Source organism: Abramis brama (genome assembly GCF_963993115.1).
Source record: "Abramis brama genome assembly, chromosome: 9".
Classification (NCBI taxonomy): domain Eukaryota; kingdom Metazoa; phylum Chordata; class Actinopteri; order Cypriniformes; family Leuciscidae; genus Abramis; species Abramis brama.
This window is the reverse complement of record NC_139971.1, coordinates 23,691,280-23,706,760: the sequence shown is the minus strand read 5'-3', so window position 1 is coordinate 23,706,760 and position 15,481 is coordinate 23,691,280. Positions and strand designations below refer to the sequence as shown.

The 15,481-nt window shown below is 35.5% G+C and overlaps 1 protein-coding gene across 5 annotated transcripts in view; it reads left to right on the top strand.

The window, feature by feature from the left end:
- Positions 1-8,715, top strand: part of lrch3 (leucine-rich repeats and calponin homology (CH) domain containing 3) — a 30,711-nt gene extending 21,996 nt beyond the window's left edge. For 2 of the 5 annotated variants that reach the window (XM_084124520.1, XM_084124524.1), the window contains 6 exons: positions 371-404; positions 519-632; positions 2,128-2,228; positions 2,487-2,624; positions 2,733-2,810; positions 3,117-4,352. In XM_084124520.1, coding sequence (XP_083980646.1) covers positions 371-404; positions 519-632; positions 2,128-2,228; positions 2,487-2,624; positions 2,733-2,810; positions 3,117-3,314 — 663 coding nt within the window. In that variant the 3' untranslated portion in view covers positions 3,315-4,352. Of the gene's footprint in view, positions 1-370; positions 405-518; positions 633-2,127; positions 2,229-2,486; positions 2,625-2,732; positions 2,811-3,116; positions 4,353-8,003 lie in introns of those variants that run through there. The other 3 variants (XM_084124523.1, XM_084124521.1, XM_084124522.1) reach the window with 3 other exon arrangements.
- Positions 8,716-15,481: the final 6,766 nt, after the last annotated feature.

Here is a 15,481-nt window from a genome sequence, read left to right as displayed (position 1 = left end):
AATTTGACTCAACAAAGATATTGTGGTTGCACTCCAATCTAACACCGTCATATCCAGGCAGAATGAATATGACAAGTTTCATTGAGGAAATTATGCTGGAAACCTGTCACGTCCTGCTTGTTTAGGATTTCAGCTGATCATGTACATATTTATTTAGGGTTTGAAAACGTAATATAAAGTGAGGTCACCTGTGGGCGAATCTTACAAAAGCTGCCAAGAGATATTGGCTACTTATTTCTTTTTGAGATTCACACCTAGAGTTCACTTTAAAGCGCATGCCACAGATACAGTGTTCATTATCTGATATTTCAACTCATTTGACCTTTTTCACTTCTTATTTTCTCTCCAACTGAACTCCTGTCTTTGGTAGCAAGGTGAAGATTATGCCTCACTGTCACCCACTGGTATGTATTCGTTTAAATCATGAACTTCTCTCATTCTCTCTTTCCTTACTGCTGTTTTTTTATTGAATTCTTTGCCCCACATCCCTTTTTGACAATGTTTTGCTTGTCTTGCAGCCCTCCAGTCACCCACTTACCCCAGCCCTGCTGCCCCGTCCCCCTCCCGCGGCCTCAACCAGCGACCTGAGAGTTACCTGTTCCGCCTGAGTCAGCGAGAGGAGAAGAAAAAAGGTTTGTTTACCTTATGCAGCTCATTGCTGAGTCATTCTTTGTGGGAAATTTGTGATGTCATGATTAATCATGATTCGTATACAGTACCGTTCAAAAGTTTGGGGTCGGTAAGATTTGTTTTTTAAAAGTCTCTGCTGCTCACCAAAGCTGCATTTATTTGATCAAAAATACAGAAAAAACTGTAATATTGTGAAATATTATTACAATATAAAATAACTGTTTTCTATTTTGATATATTTTCAAATGTAATTTATTCCTTTGATGCAAAGCTGTATTTTCAGTATCATTACCTCCAGTCTTCAGTGTCACGATTCTTCAGAAATCATTTTAATATGCTGATTTGCTGCATAAAAAAAAAAAAAAAATCATTTTACTATTATTAATATTTAAAAAACTGTTGTACTGCTTAATATTGTGGAAACCATTATACATTTTTATTTCAGGATCATTTGATGGACAGAAAGTTTAAAAGAACAGCATTTATTAGAATTTTTTTTGTAACATTAGAAATGTCTTTTCTGTCACTTATGATCAATTTATAATGCTTCCTTGCTGAATAAAAAGTATTACTTTCTTTCAAAAAGAAAGTTTATTTAGTTCCTCCAAAAGGCGTTCCTAGAACTGAAATCGTTCCCAGTTCCTGCGGTGCAAACATGACAAAAAGTGGGTTAATGGTTATAGTAGTTCTAAGTACTATGAAAAGGTTCCTCCGATGCAAAAGCTCCTAGTGTAAATTAAGTGCACCAATCAGTGTCAGCCCAAAAATTTGCATATTTTGTAATAAACCTAATGTGTTTTATCAATTACTTGTAATCAGTAGTTTTGTGTTTTAATGTTTAATCATTCGGTATCATTGCTTCCTAACCCTCATGAAAGAATTTAACTTTGCCGCCTTAATGTTTATTTTCATAAAAAAAAAATGGTGCTTTGAATCACATCTGGTGATATAATTCATCTCAGAGCTGGATGGTTTGTCTTGAACTCTTAAGTGAAGGATTTTCTGAAATGCGTATGGAGAAAATATGAGAAATACAGTTAAAAAAAATCACTGAAAAGGTGGCAGTGTTGTTATTGTTAACTAAAACTATCAAAAATCGTTGTCATTAATTTTAGAAAGCGGAAATAAAATATAACTATTAGATGACCAACTTTAAAATAAAAATTAGAAATGTTGCATTGGCAACTAACTGAAACTTAGTTTAAGTTGAAGTACTAAAATGACTTAAACTGAAAGAAATGTAAATTAAAGCTAAATAGAAAAAAAAAAATTAAAATGAGACAAAATTACTTATACTTAAACTAAAAAAAAAAAAAAAAAAAAAAAAAAAATTAAAGCCATTTTAAAATATGAATAAATACTATAATAGTATTAAAATTTATCTGAAGTAGACAGTCACTGTTGTGCTTTTACAAGTCAATCCTCGTTCCTAATTAGAACTTGCTCATGTAATTATGCAGTGACGTATTTCTAATGGCATGTGTGACCATTTTGCAGGAGAATCAGGCGCACAGAAGGCGGAGCCAGTGGAAGCCCCTCCCACACAGAGTCCAGCCCCAACGGGAGAGGAGGCGCTACTGATAGAGCAGCTGAGAAGGGTACCCTCCTCTTCTTGTTATCCATTAGTTATTTATCTATTGTTCCATATATGTATGCATGTGTGTGAAAATAAATAAATAAATAAATAAATAAATATATAAATAAATAAATAAATATATATATATATATATATATATATATATATATATATATATATATATAAAAAATATTAAACTCATTTATGTTGTATTATGCTGTCCTGTTAAGCATATATAATTCAAAATACTATAAGTCTTAATTTTTCATCCTTCATGTAGAATATTGAGTGTCGACTCAAGGTGTCTTTACCCACTGATCTTGGGGCAGCTTTGACTGACGGGGTCGTGTTGTGCCATCTGGCCAACCACGTGCGTCCCCGATCCATACCGAGCATCCATGTACCCTCACCGGCAGTGGTGAGTGACTTTTGGGGTTTATTTTGCTCATCATTTCATTTATACGTTTTTGTGTATGTTTGTGTTTGCACATAGGAATACAGTTTCATCTTTTCTTTTTCTTTCCAGCCCAAACTGACAATGGCCAAGTGTCGACGAAACGTTGAGAACTTCCTAGAGGCGTGCCGCAGAATTGGAGTTCCTCAGGTAGACTTGGTCTCCTACACTTCAAGCTATTTCCTTTTTCATGGAAAAAGAGTTTTTAATCTTTATAAATCAAATTAAGAAATAGCTTCTCAAACGCATTACGTTTCGTGTTTTCTTCAAAACTAACTGGGCTTTTAACATCTTTTGCTGTTTCCTCTAATGCTCTAAAAGTTTAAGAGCTAATACCACTAACTCTTTCTCTCTCTCTCCCCCAATTCCCTTCCAATTTAAAACCATCTCACATCCCATCAACCTCTCATTGTGTTTTATTTGAACACTCATGTTCATGTTCCTCTCTGCGGGCAGGATAGTTTGTGTTCAGCGGGCGACGTGCTGAAAGGGGAGGTTGTTTGTGTGTTCAGGCTGGTTGAGGCCTTGCTCTCCCTGGGACCGCCTCCCCTTCGCTCCGCCCCTTCTACCCAGCTGGCTGGATTCGCCCTTTTCTACCTGTCAATCATGTCGCTGCTATGTGTTCTCTATTGCCACCTGGTGCCAAGCTGTTAAATCACACTTCCATATTGATCACTGCACTAAAACAGTCAATTGGGATTTTTTGTGGGCAAATGAGCAGATTTACATGATAGCTAGTGTTTATGCACATGTTTAGTGTTCTAGTGCACATCATTGATGCTTTGCTAAGCTCTGTCTGACCCCTTTGTGTAATGTTGCTCGCTCAGGCAAGCTTTAAAATAACATTCATGCGGATTGCAGTAAAGCGTGCTCTTAAGGTGGGACAAATGGATTGAATGGTAGCCTAGTATTACATGGACTGGAAATAATTTTGATTTATGCTAAATATTTGTATGTGCAATTTTCTTTAAAGAAATTAAATTACCGTTCAAAAGATTGAGGTCGGTAAGATTTTTTAAATGTTTTTGAAAGAAGTCTCTTATGCTCACCAAGGCTGCATTTATTTGATCGAATATACAGTAATATTGTTACAATATTAATAGCATTACAATTTTAAAGAACTATGTTCTATGTGAATACATTTTAGAATGTAATTTATTTCTGTGATGCAAAGCTGAATTTTCATCAACATTACTCCAGTCTTCAGTGTCACATGATCCTTCAGAAATCATTCTAATATGATGATTTGCTGCTCAAGAAACATTTATTATTATTATCAATGTTGATTTATGGAATCGGGATCAGATTGTGGTGTCAGTATTTTTGTGCCAGTTGTGATACATTTTTTTCAGAATTCTTTGATGAATAGAAAGCTCAAAAGAACAGCATTTTTTGAAATATATATTTTTTTATCATTATAAACCGTGCTGGGGAAATTACTTTTTAAAAGTAATGTTACAATATTGCGTTACTTTTCTCAATAATGGGACAGGAGAGATGTCAGTGAATAAATTAGAAAACAAAGGAACTTGCGTTACTTGTATTTTGTTATAAATTTAAAAGTATTATTTTACTAGTTATTTGAAAAGAGAAATCTGATTACGTAACTCGTTTCTTGTAATGTGTTTACCCCCCCCAACACTGATTATAAATGTCTTTACTGTCACTTTTGATCAATTTAATGCATCCTTTAAAAAAAAAAAAAATATCTTACTGACACCAAATTTGTGGACAGTAGTGTACGTTATCACAGTAAACTGAAAAGACGAACGCCTCATTTCATGGTTGATAAATGGCAGTAGTTGCTAAGGTGTGGTCAGTGACGTTCTAAGGCAGGGCTTAGCAAAGAGTCAGTTGAGCGTGTTTATGTCTGTGTGTGTGTGTGTAGAGAGCACATTTCCATAGAAAAATTCAAAGCTTCATCAAAAAGCACAAAAATGGGTGGATTCCCCCATTCAGCCTTAAACAAGACGACAGAACAAGCTGACTGCTCTGTGAACGAGCCCTTTGTATGTTAGTTCTGCTGCACATTTTCCCAAAGTCTGCTAAAGTGGATGAGTATTTTGTGTGGCTTTGTGTTTCTGTGAGGGTTTCCGTGAATGAGTAAGACAGTGTGGAGGATGCCAAACCTTAAACTCCCTGTTTTATCCCTTTGTGCCTTACTGTGTGTATGTCAATGTCTTCCATCTCACAGTTAACACAATGGTTCTCCAAAAATAACATTTACTCACATTTATGTCGTTCCAAACCTGTATGAGTTGCTTGAGTTGTCATTCCAAACCTGTATGAAACTTTGCATACTGTCTGAGCTGCTCTTTTCCATACAAAAACGGGAGCCTTTAAGAACCAAAAATGACAAAGCAAGGGCACCATAGAACATCCTACCTTAATTGCATATTAAAAAGATAGTTCACTTAAATGAAAATGAAGTCATTATTTACTCACCCTGGTGTTGCTCTAATGCCATATGCCTTTCTTCCTTTTTCAGACCACAAAAGAGGATGTCAAAAATGTCCTTATAATGATAGTGCATAGCGACCACCATCAAAAGAAAGATGCAAAAGTATCACAGAATGTTCCCGTGTCATATATTCCAAAAGGTTTTTAAAACTAAAAAAAGTAAGAAATTAATCAAAATGCGACGCAAACAACAATGTGTCCTTTTCCTGGGCGAGCGTGTGTGAACTATGGCGCTAATAGTCACATGAACATGCAGTCGTACAAAGAAGACCAAAGGCCAAGGTCAGGATTTTTGATAGATAATCCAAACCAAACCAATCGTATACCCCGGGCACTTGGAATATAGGACACGATGTTGAATAGGATCATTCTGTGATACTTTTGCGTCTTTTTTCAAAGCTTGATACAGGACATTTTTCTTTTAAATTCTCATTTTGTGGTCTGAAATAGAAAGAAGGGCATACGATAATAGAACAACACCAGGGGGAGTACATTACTTAATTTTGATTTTTAAGTGAACTATCCCTTTAAGTAATACAGTGCATGTCATATGAACTACTAATATGAGATGTTCTTTTTTGAAGCCTGGCAGTCCCTGAGCTAATTTATTTTTGTTCATATACCTTTCAATAATATATAAATAAATTTGGAGCCATTTGTATGTAAAATGGACTTTTCCAAAAACTCCCCTGGATTCACAAACGCTTTGTAGACTTCAGATTTGATAGTTAATCATGCGCACGTTAATAAATTCCAATCATTTATAACTAGGCTGCTCATTCATAATTAGCATAATCCCACCCAAAAATTACAAATAAGTGAATTGCGTGTACTGGAACGCTGTGGGAACTTCTGGACTACCTTTTCAGATTTGGTTCCAATATATTACATAAATGCAAAAGGAATTATTTGGCCATATACCTGTAAAGGTTTCAGTTTTTGCTTATCAGTCAAATGTATTTTTACATGTGATTAAATTGTAATATTGCATTATTGTTGTAATATTAATAAATGCCAAATAGTGTTATCAAATTGCAGTGTTCAGTTTGTAAAAATAAAAAATTAATAAAAGTATAATCTTTTCATATGAATACAAACACTTTCATGAATCTGAAAGAAGGAAGGGCTTTACGAATGATTTGCTCAAAAATGAATTGTTTCAATGAATGGCCTCACATTATGTGGAAAAAAGCAGCCACAACTTTGTTTAACATCTCCTTTTGTGAAGAAATTAAATCATACATTTGAAACGACTTAGGGTGTGTAAATAATGTCAGAATTTGTGGCTGAACTAACCCTTTAAATGGCTAGAAAACATCTCGCTATCCGCTCTTAACGCTACAGTTATCAAGCATCTTGTCAGTCTTGCACCAGAACACAGTTTACTCGCTGAAATAACAGTCCTTGTCAACCAGTATACCTGTTGTTAATTAATATACAGTGTAATATGATCCTAACACGCATAGGAAATACAACACCGAGTGTGACACACATAGAGTGTGTAAGCATTTGTGTCTGTCAGATTTGTGTGCCATATTGCCTGATTTTCCTACAGGCTGACTTGTCCTCTGCTTTTCTACAATAAAATCTAAACTCAAGTATCCACTGTAGATGTGTGTTTCATCAGTAGTTTAGTTGTGTGTTTGTGTCAGTCGCAGCTTTATGTTGGGTAGTGTGGTGCTGCAGTGGTAAATGCTTGGCTGGCATGTTCTGGATTGTCCAGCAGGTGAAAATAAGTCTGATTGCTTGTACATTACTGGATTCAAAGACTTTTATGCTCACCAAGGCTGCATTTATTTGATCTAAAAAATATCATTACAGTTTAAAATGGATGTTTTCTATTTGAGTAGATTTTCAAATGTGATTTATTCCTGTGATGCAAAGCTGAATTTTCAGCATCATTACTCCAGTGTTTATTCGCAAAATTGTTGCTTAATATTATTGTGGACACGATGATACACTTACCGCTCAAGTTTTGGGGTCAGTAAGATAAAAATAACTAATATTAATACTTTGTCAACAAGGATACTCTAAATTGCTCAAGTGCCAGTAAAGAGATTTATAATGTCACAAAAGATTTCAAATTCAAAAGAACAGAATTGATTTAAAACTTGGACTTCGTATCATGGAAAAAAGTATCATGTTTTCCACAACAATATTAAGCCGCTAAAGAACCGTCATTCAACGTTGAGTACCAACAATAATTTATAATAATTGAGCATCAAATCAGTATATTAGAATGATTTATAAAGGAGCATGTGACACTGAAGACTAGAGTAATGAGGAAAATTCAGTTTATATTCACATAGAAAACAGTTCTTTTAAATTGTAATAATATTTCACAATATTACTGTTTTACTGTATTTTTGATCAAATAAATGCAGTCTTGGTGAGACTTCTTCCAAAAACATTAGAAATTCTGGAAAACTTTTGGCCTGTAGTGTAGATTGAACCTCAATTTGATATATGGTTCATGTTTTTAGCACATACAGTGTCATGATTTGATCTTTAGCTTTAGGAGTTGGCTCAGTTCACTAACCCAAAGCATGTGCAATAACAACCACTACTAATAATACTCTCGCCGGTTAGTTCCTGGTTTGTGACAGACAGGTTTCTGTCTAGCAGGTTTTGAGTGATTTTTTCCATCTCTCTTCATCCCCTTCATCTTTCTTTACAGTTTCCAAAGGTCATTTTGATTTAAGTCATTCCTTAGTTGTACATTATCTGCTTTATTTGAGTTTATCCATTGTAATCATTTATTTTGAGTTATATTGATTTTTATCATTTTGTTTCTCCATTGACACACCATTTTTGTCCCTTTTTTGTTCGCCCCTGCTGTGTGTGTGTGTGTGTGTGTGTGTGTGTGTGTGTTTACGGCCGCAGAGCCAGCTGTGTCTTCCCCTGCACATCCTGGAAGAGAGAGGTTTGGCTCAGGTGGCCGGGACGGTTCGTGCCCTCCTCGATCTGGCTCCCCCGAAGCACACGCCCTCCCCCAGCACGACCCCAACCAGTCCCAGCACTGCGTCTCCTCTCGCTCTGTAGGACCGAGCTGTGAACGGGCCAATCGCAAGGAATCTCCTCCCAACAGCCCCAGAGATCTTTAAGACTCCTTTCTGCTCTAGAGAGACCCTTGAACGGTTCTGTAACGGTAACACACTCACACACACACTACCTGCTTTATGAACACACCGCTCTTCAAACCCCAAACCAGCCTTCAGACAACAGAGGGGGAGAGGAGACGACTGACGGGACAGAGAAGCATGTCCAGAGACTTCTTTGAAGCAATATTTCTTTCGTTTTAACAGTTAGTTTTACACTTTAATATCTTTAACTATTATGGGTGGTGTTTTTTTGTATTACTATTATTATTATTATTGACTCTCAAGTGATGTGGGAATGAGAGTTGGCCAAAACTACCCAAGCTCACGTTACAGAGGCTGATGGTTAAATCTCACTAAACCTGTCTGGGTCACATTTCACCCTGAAATTATATAAACAAGATATTATACTTAAGAAATTAAAGCGTTTTTTTGGGGGGGCCTTATGGTTTTTATGACATTATTTTCATGAAAAACAAAACAAATTACGGCAGTGCAAAAACATGATGATTAAATATTATTTAAACTGTAAAGTATTTATACATTTAATTTAATTTATTAAATTAAATTACATTTATACATTTAACTTATATGAATTTAAATATAAATCATTGTATAGTCATAGTTTTACTGTATTACAGTAATGAGAATATTGAATAATGATTATAAAAATAAAAAAAACCTTCCAAGCGCATCAAAATGTAATGAGAATTTAGGGAGGAAATGAGCTTAATTGTTCTGAAAATAATGTCACAATGCAAATAAATAAAATGTTTAGGAGAAAGAAATAGGCTTCATTTAGGCAAAAGAAAATCTATATTTTGGGTGAAGTGTGGCATGTTTGCGTGAGATTCAACCGTGAGCCTTTGAAAACAATCCAAACCAGCATGTATATGACTGAATTACACTAATTAGCAATGGTCTTAGATTAACACATGAGGGAAACAGGACTGAGATGTTGATCTGCTGAATGTTTCTGTCAGGAGTTTTAGTGTGTAGCCACAGGGTTTTGTTGTAATGACACTTTTCATGCTACTTTTAATACTACAAACACAGGAGAAAAAAAACTATTAAAACTTTAAGAGTTCACAGACTGTATTTGACCTTGTAAAACTGAGAGGTATATTAAAGTGCTATAGCAAGGTTTAGCATGATGGGCACAATTTTTTACAAAACAAATATATGTAAAGACGTTTGAAACCGTAAATGATTGAAACACTTATTCTATTTTTATAGCCTTGGTCGCACCGAGCTGATAGACTGACGAGGGCTGATTTATATTGCTGTTGTGTTTCTATATGTAACAGGTCTTGCATGCGTGGGATTCTGGGTGTTGGGAGTTAGACTGAAATAGAACGGCAGTATAAAAGCTGTTTTTTTTGTTTTCTTCTTCAATTTTCATTTCATTTTTATTCAGATTGTTACATTGCCATCGCATGGCTTTGCTTATGATTGTCTGCCAACACAACACACATTTCATCCGTGGCCCAGAGCTGGATGCATGTGCGCCTTGAGCCTGAATAGCAAAGATGCTGTTCACTCGTTTAGGCTGTTGTCTTTTAAGAGGCAGTGCCACACGCTGTTACTTCCCACACGGATCTGCTGCATCGTGCCAGAGTTACTGGATTGAGTCCTGAACTCTTTTTTCCACGCTTAAAACGGGGCCAAGTGTACGAGGGTGAACCTCACGAACACAGTCAAGAACATGGCCACGTCGTTTCACCCCAAAATCGAAAGAAAAAAAGTTTATTTTTATGCACATTTAAAATGTCCTTTAAAATGTTTCTATATATATCATGTATGTACGTATGTAACTTTTTTTAATTTATTTAATAAAATTATTTTTTGTGTGTGTAATATATATATATATATATATATATATATATATATATATATATACACATACATACATACATACATACATACACACACACACACACACACACACACACACACAAAGTAATTTTATTAAATAAAAAAGGTTATATATATATATATATATATATATACATATTTTTTTACTATAATTTTTTTTTTAGTAATGACATTTTGGGACAAAAATATGCTTATTTATTATGAAAAGTATGTCACAATACAAAAACATCTTATAATAGGCTACCTTTTCGTTATGCACACTATTATTATTATTATTATTATTAATTTTTTATTTTTTTTTATTTTTTTGATTTTACGGTGAAATGTGACCGGACAGGTTTTCATGAGATTCACCCATATGGTCATGAACATGCTGTGCTATTAACGTTGATTTTGAATGTAATAATGCAGCATTTTCAAAGCTTCCTCATAATCTTTAATGCGACTGATCAAACAAAATGAAACAAGAAAATATTGAGAGAGGAAGAGTGTTGAAGAATCATGTAAGTTACTGTTTTAACTTGCTTTTTTTAGAGACGTTGAGTTTTTAAAAGGGAAGTTAAAGGCGGGTGAAAAATATATTACAAAAAGGATTTGTGTAGATAATTTTAGTATGTTTTATTTTTCTCTATAAAATAAATTCTTTTGACTAGGGTGTTTCCCCAGCACAAATCATGTTGTTTCTTCTGCAGGGTTTGTCCCTGCGTGTCTGTACAGTAAATAAATACATTCCATACGTTTACAAGTATGTACCACTGTCCACCCGAAACACGAGGACCTACTGTGCGCTTTCAGACAACCGAAACATTTGCCCTTTTTAGATTTTTAATTTCACAGCGGTTATGTTTTTGAACACATTTCCCTGCAAAACATATGCTGTAATGTTTTTATGTTGGAAAAAAAAGATGGAATTAAATTCTGGTCTGAACATTTGGATTCGTGAAATGCATAAATAAAATTTTTCCCATTTCTGCAGTGGTTTTGTTTATTTGGACTCTTGCTATGTGGATCGGGTTTGGATGCCACAGTGTCTCATTTTACAGGTTTTTGTCATTGATTATGATCTTCTGCGGTCGGTCAGGTATATTTGTATAAAGACACATTACACTGTACACTTAAGCGCTGTCACAGGCAAAGGATTTCATGCAAATGTGCGATAGTTTTATGTCTCCCGTATCACTCCAAGCTTTCTTCTAAGCAATAATTTATGCCCCAACTAGTTTTATTTGAAAAATCCCAGAATTAATTAAAAAGAAATTTAAAAATCCCTGCTGACAAAAAACAAACAGCTAAAACCAGCCTAGGCTTAGACTGGTTTTAGCTGGGGGTTTTCAGCAGGGATCTATAAATGTTTTATTGTTCTTGACAAGCTTCTGTACTTCTTTTGGGTTGTTGGACTTTTTATTCTGAGTTTTTCCTGCCTTTTTTTGTCACGTCAGCACAAGGGATAGTTTTCAATGGCGTCTGCTGTAAAAAGCTGTATAAAGCTTCTAGATCACTTCAGCTCATGTTGAAATTTTTGTCTACTGAAATTTCTTGGAAAGATATTTTTGCAGTGTTTCGTCAGCAGAACAATCCAATAAGACATTAAAAAATAACCCACTGAAGAGATGTATGTCCATCCCCCCCTGCCTCGCTTTCATTTCCGTTAAAAATCAAAGATGGCGCTGCTGTGAATAAGGTCTGTTGAACACATAGGTTGAACAGCTGTTCTCCTGTTCGTCGTTGTGCTGGGAATGAATTTGCCCAGCAGAGGGCGACGAGAGTGAAAACAAACGTGATATTAATGTGTACATCTTTCTTCGAAAGTCTGGAAGTGTTACAACATTCATCTACAGAGGTACAGACTAATCACATTATGAAATAAATGCTTTTCTCCAAAACACGTTGGCCATAATGACTGGCACCCTTTTATTAAATACTTTTTGCAACCTCCTTTTTCCAAGATAACAGCTCTGAGTCTTCTCCTATAATGCCTGATGAGTTTGGAGAACACCTGACAAGAGATCAGAGACCATTCCTCCATACAGAATCTCTCCAGAACTATATTCTTTGGTTTTGCTCATTGTGATGGATGATTAAGGGAATTTGGCCTTTGCGTTTCATCATATTTATACTTCCGTGAAAAAAGAAGTCATAGACAATTTCATGTTCCTAGTCACCCTGGTGTGCTAAAAAATGGAAATGTACTTTAGAGATACTCACAACAATTCTAGGGGTGCCAATAATTGTGGCACGTGTTTTGGAGAAAAACATTTGTTTCATAATGTGACTGAAAAATACATAGCGAGACTCTATATATTGCCTGCTGTACAAACACGTTACACTAATTTAAGAATAATAAATTAGTTTGAGATATTAATGATAATAAAATTAATGAAATAATGTAAAAAAAAAAAAATATATATATTTTTTTTTTTTTTTTTACAAACATAAAACCATTGTAGGCTACATAACAAAAACACAAAAAACTTGCCCCAAGATAAATAGTCAGTTTCAAACTTGTATAACTTTCCTCCTCCTGTGAAACACTAAAGAACATGTTAGGTTGAATGTCTATGTGAGTAAATGGTGACGCTTTTAATTTCATTTTTGTTTGAAAATAATTTCTTTGTCACTGTGGCATTATACAACAGTTATTACAAAATGTGATTATCTTGGAATTGTATTTTGGAAGATGGAATTAATCAATATTATTAATATACTCCAACTAGCCCAGGTGTACTGTATCATATGACAATCATGTTTTTCTATCATGTTTTGCTCACTGAGTCTATCACGAGAAGCACCTTGACTATGTAAAAGTCCATCTCTCTCTCTCTCTCTCTCTTTCGCTCTCTCTCTCTCTCTCTCTCTCTCTCGTGTCTCGTCTCAGTGCTGTTTCTGGCGGAGTTTCTCAGCAGCTGGTGAGCAGAAAGCATAATAAAAACATGTACAGCACTGCAGCAACCAGTTACTGTCATATAAGAACAGCTGTAACCGCCGATGGTACGTCCCTGTGGTTGTGCGTGGCTCTCTCTCTCTCTCTCTCTCTGACATTTTCTTAGGCTCGCTCCACCTCTGGTCTGCTGTTGGCTTGGAGGGCTGTCAGTTTCCATCAATGGCGTGACATCACCTCCCCCGCAGCCAATCAAGTTTCCCGCCAGCAGTTAAAGGACGCTGAATAGAACGCGATGAAGCAACTTGTTTTCCTGGTTGTGATGCTGAAGATTTGATGTGTTTTCCTTTAGTTTATTAGTTAGATTAGAGGTTCGTTTAATTAGCCTACAAGTTAGAATGAGTTTTGTTTTGTTCTTTTCATTTCTTTGGCTTCACTAATTGCGTCCCCTTTTTCTCTTGGATTATTTATTTATCTGATATCTTTTTGATCTGTAAATATTTTGCTCTTTTTTTCCTTGCTTATATTCACCATTATTATTATTACTACTATTATCCATCTTTTTGTATAATTATTTCACTTATGTATAATAAATTATCTTTCTTTCGCATTACTTCGTTACGTCTTGCCAGCCCAATCACACCTAATTTTTATCATGACCTCAATGTTACCTCTTCTGACCTTAGATCATAAGAGTTAGTAACAGCCGAGAACAAGAGTGTCCCAAATGACACACTGAACCTAATGCACATAGCCTACTACACTATAAATGCACTATGTACTCAGTGTAGTCAAGTGTAGTAGGGTAACATGGTAAAATGATGACCCCCTCACCTTTATTTTTTTCTCTATAGATGGTACAAGATCTCATCTCACCACTTTTGATGAATGGCTATACTAGTAGGCTATTTTTAATTTTGTCATTTCATCTAAATATCAACATTTTTGAGATTTAGTCAGCCGGTTTGAGGGTAATTGATATAATTTTGTGTTTCTGTAAAATAGTGAGCATTGTATTATGTTGAATGTCATTTTTAAAACGACAAGTAGGCTACGTGAATTGGGACCAACCTGTCTGTAATGTAACTCAATCCATATGCATAAAACATTCTTTTTAATAATAAGCATTTTCATAAAGCAATATTTCACCCAAAAATGATAAAGGTGTGTCATAGGCCTATGACAATGGGTGTTTCTCAATATGCGTTCTTCAGCGATCTTGCGTCCTTGTGTTCTCGTTTTACGTCATCATTAACCGTCGAAGTTCAGACCCAATTCTCAAGAACGCAAGTACAGAGGACGCATTGTCGCTACTCGATCCGTACCGGAAACACGGTATATATGTATATGTAAGATAATCACTAGTAAATAACTATTTTTTTTTTTTAGATGTAAAATTTACAACAATGACTGGCTTATACAGAATTGACAAAAACATGAGTGTTAACAGGAAACGGAGCACGTAGAATAACACACAACTTTAGGGAGAAGAAAATAAATTAAAGTTAAAATAAAATAAAATACATAAACAATAAATAAAATGATAAAGGATAAATAAAAGTCAGTTAAGGGGCTTCAGTTACGATACGGATCGTGTAGTGTCGAACAACAACTGCCGTAAATGGTTTCGACATCAGACAGGAAGGAGTCGCGTTCTCGCACATGCGCAGAACAGATCGTGTTTCCGGTACGGATCGAGTAGCGACACGCATGAAAGAACCCGGATGTGTTCTTGATACCGAGGATGCATCGAATGCAGACTTGAGCTAGTACTCGCCTGGTGTCCCAGAAGTCATTGCGGCCGGTTCCGAGTTCGTTCTTCCAAGGAAGCTTGGCAAGACCGGTCTCCACGAGAACACAAGTCCGTTCTCTGCGTTCTTGGAATTGAGAAACAGCCTATGTCTAAATGCGTCATTTGAATGCATTAGATCTGCGAGCTGCAGAAGCAATTTAGTTTACTTTTATTTGTATAGGGATAGTATTTTATTTATTTATTATTATTACACAAAGTTAATGTATCTGCCCTCAGAATACAGCAGATGAGATAAGCTAGACAACGCTGTCCTCGTTCACATTCATGATAAAGATAGCCTAAATAGCCTCCTTTTGTGTCCCAAAGACGACAGAAAATCACAGGTTTGGAACGACATGAGGCTGACTAAATGATTTTCATTTGTGACATTTGGGCCCAAACTTGTGACACATTATTATTATTATTATTCCTATACAACTAGCCTACCTTAGTGAGCAGTTAGCTGTTGAACGCAAATTCAATTAAATGACTGTCCGTTTAACAATGCTTCCACTAATTTACTGATAATTCAATCTATATGATAGCCTATTCTCATTCAAATCAGAATTTAACCGTCAAAACGCACAATGAACCTCTAAACCACTGTGAAATACTGTAGCATCCAAACACGTGTTGTGTTTGTAATATCACGCGTTTCCAGTAGAGGTCGCGACTGCGCTTCATAAGAGACTTCAGATGGGTGTGTTCTTTATCTGCA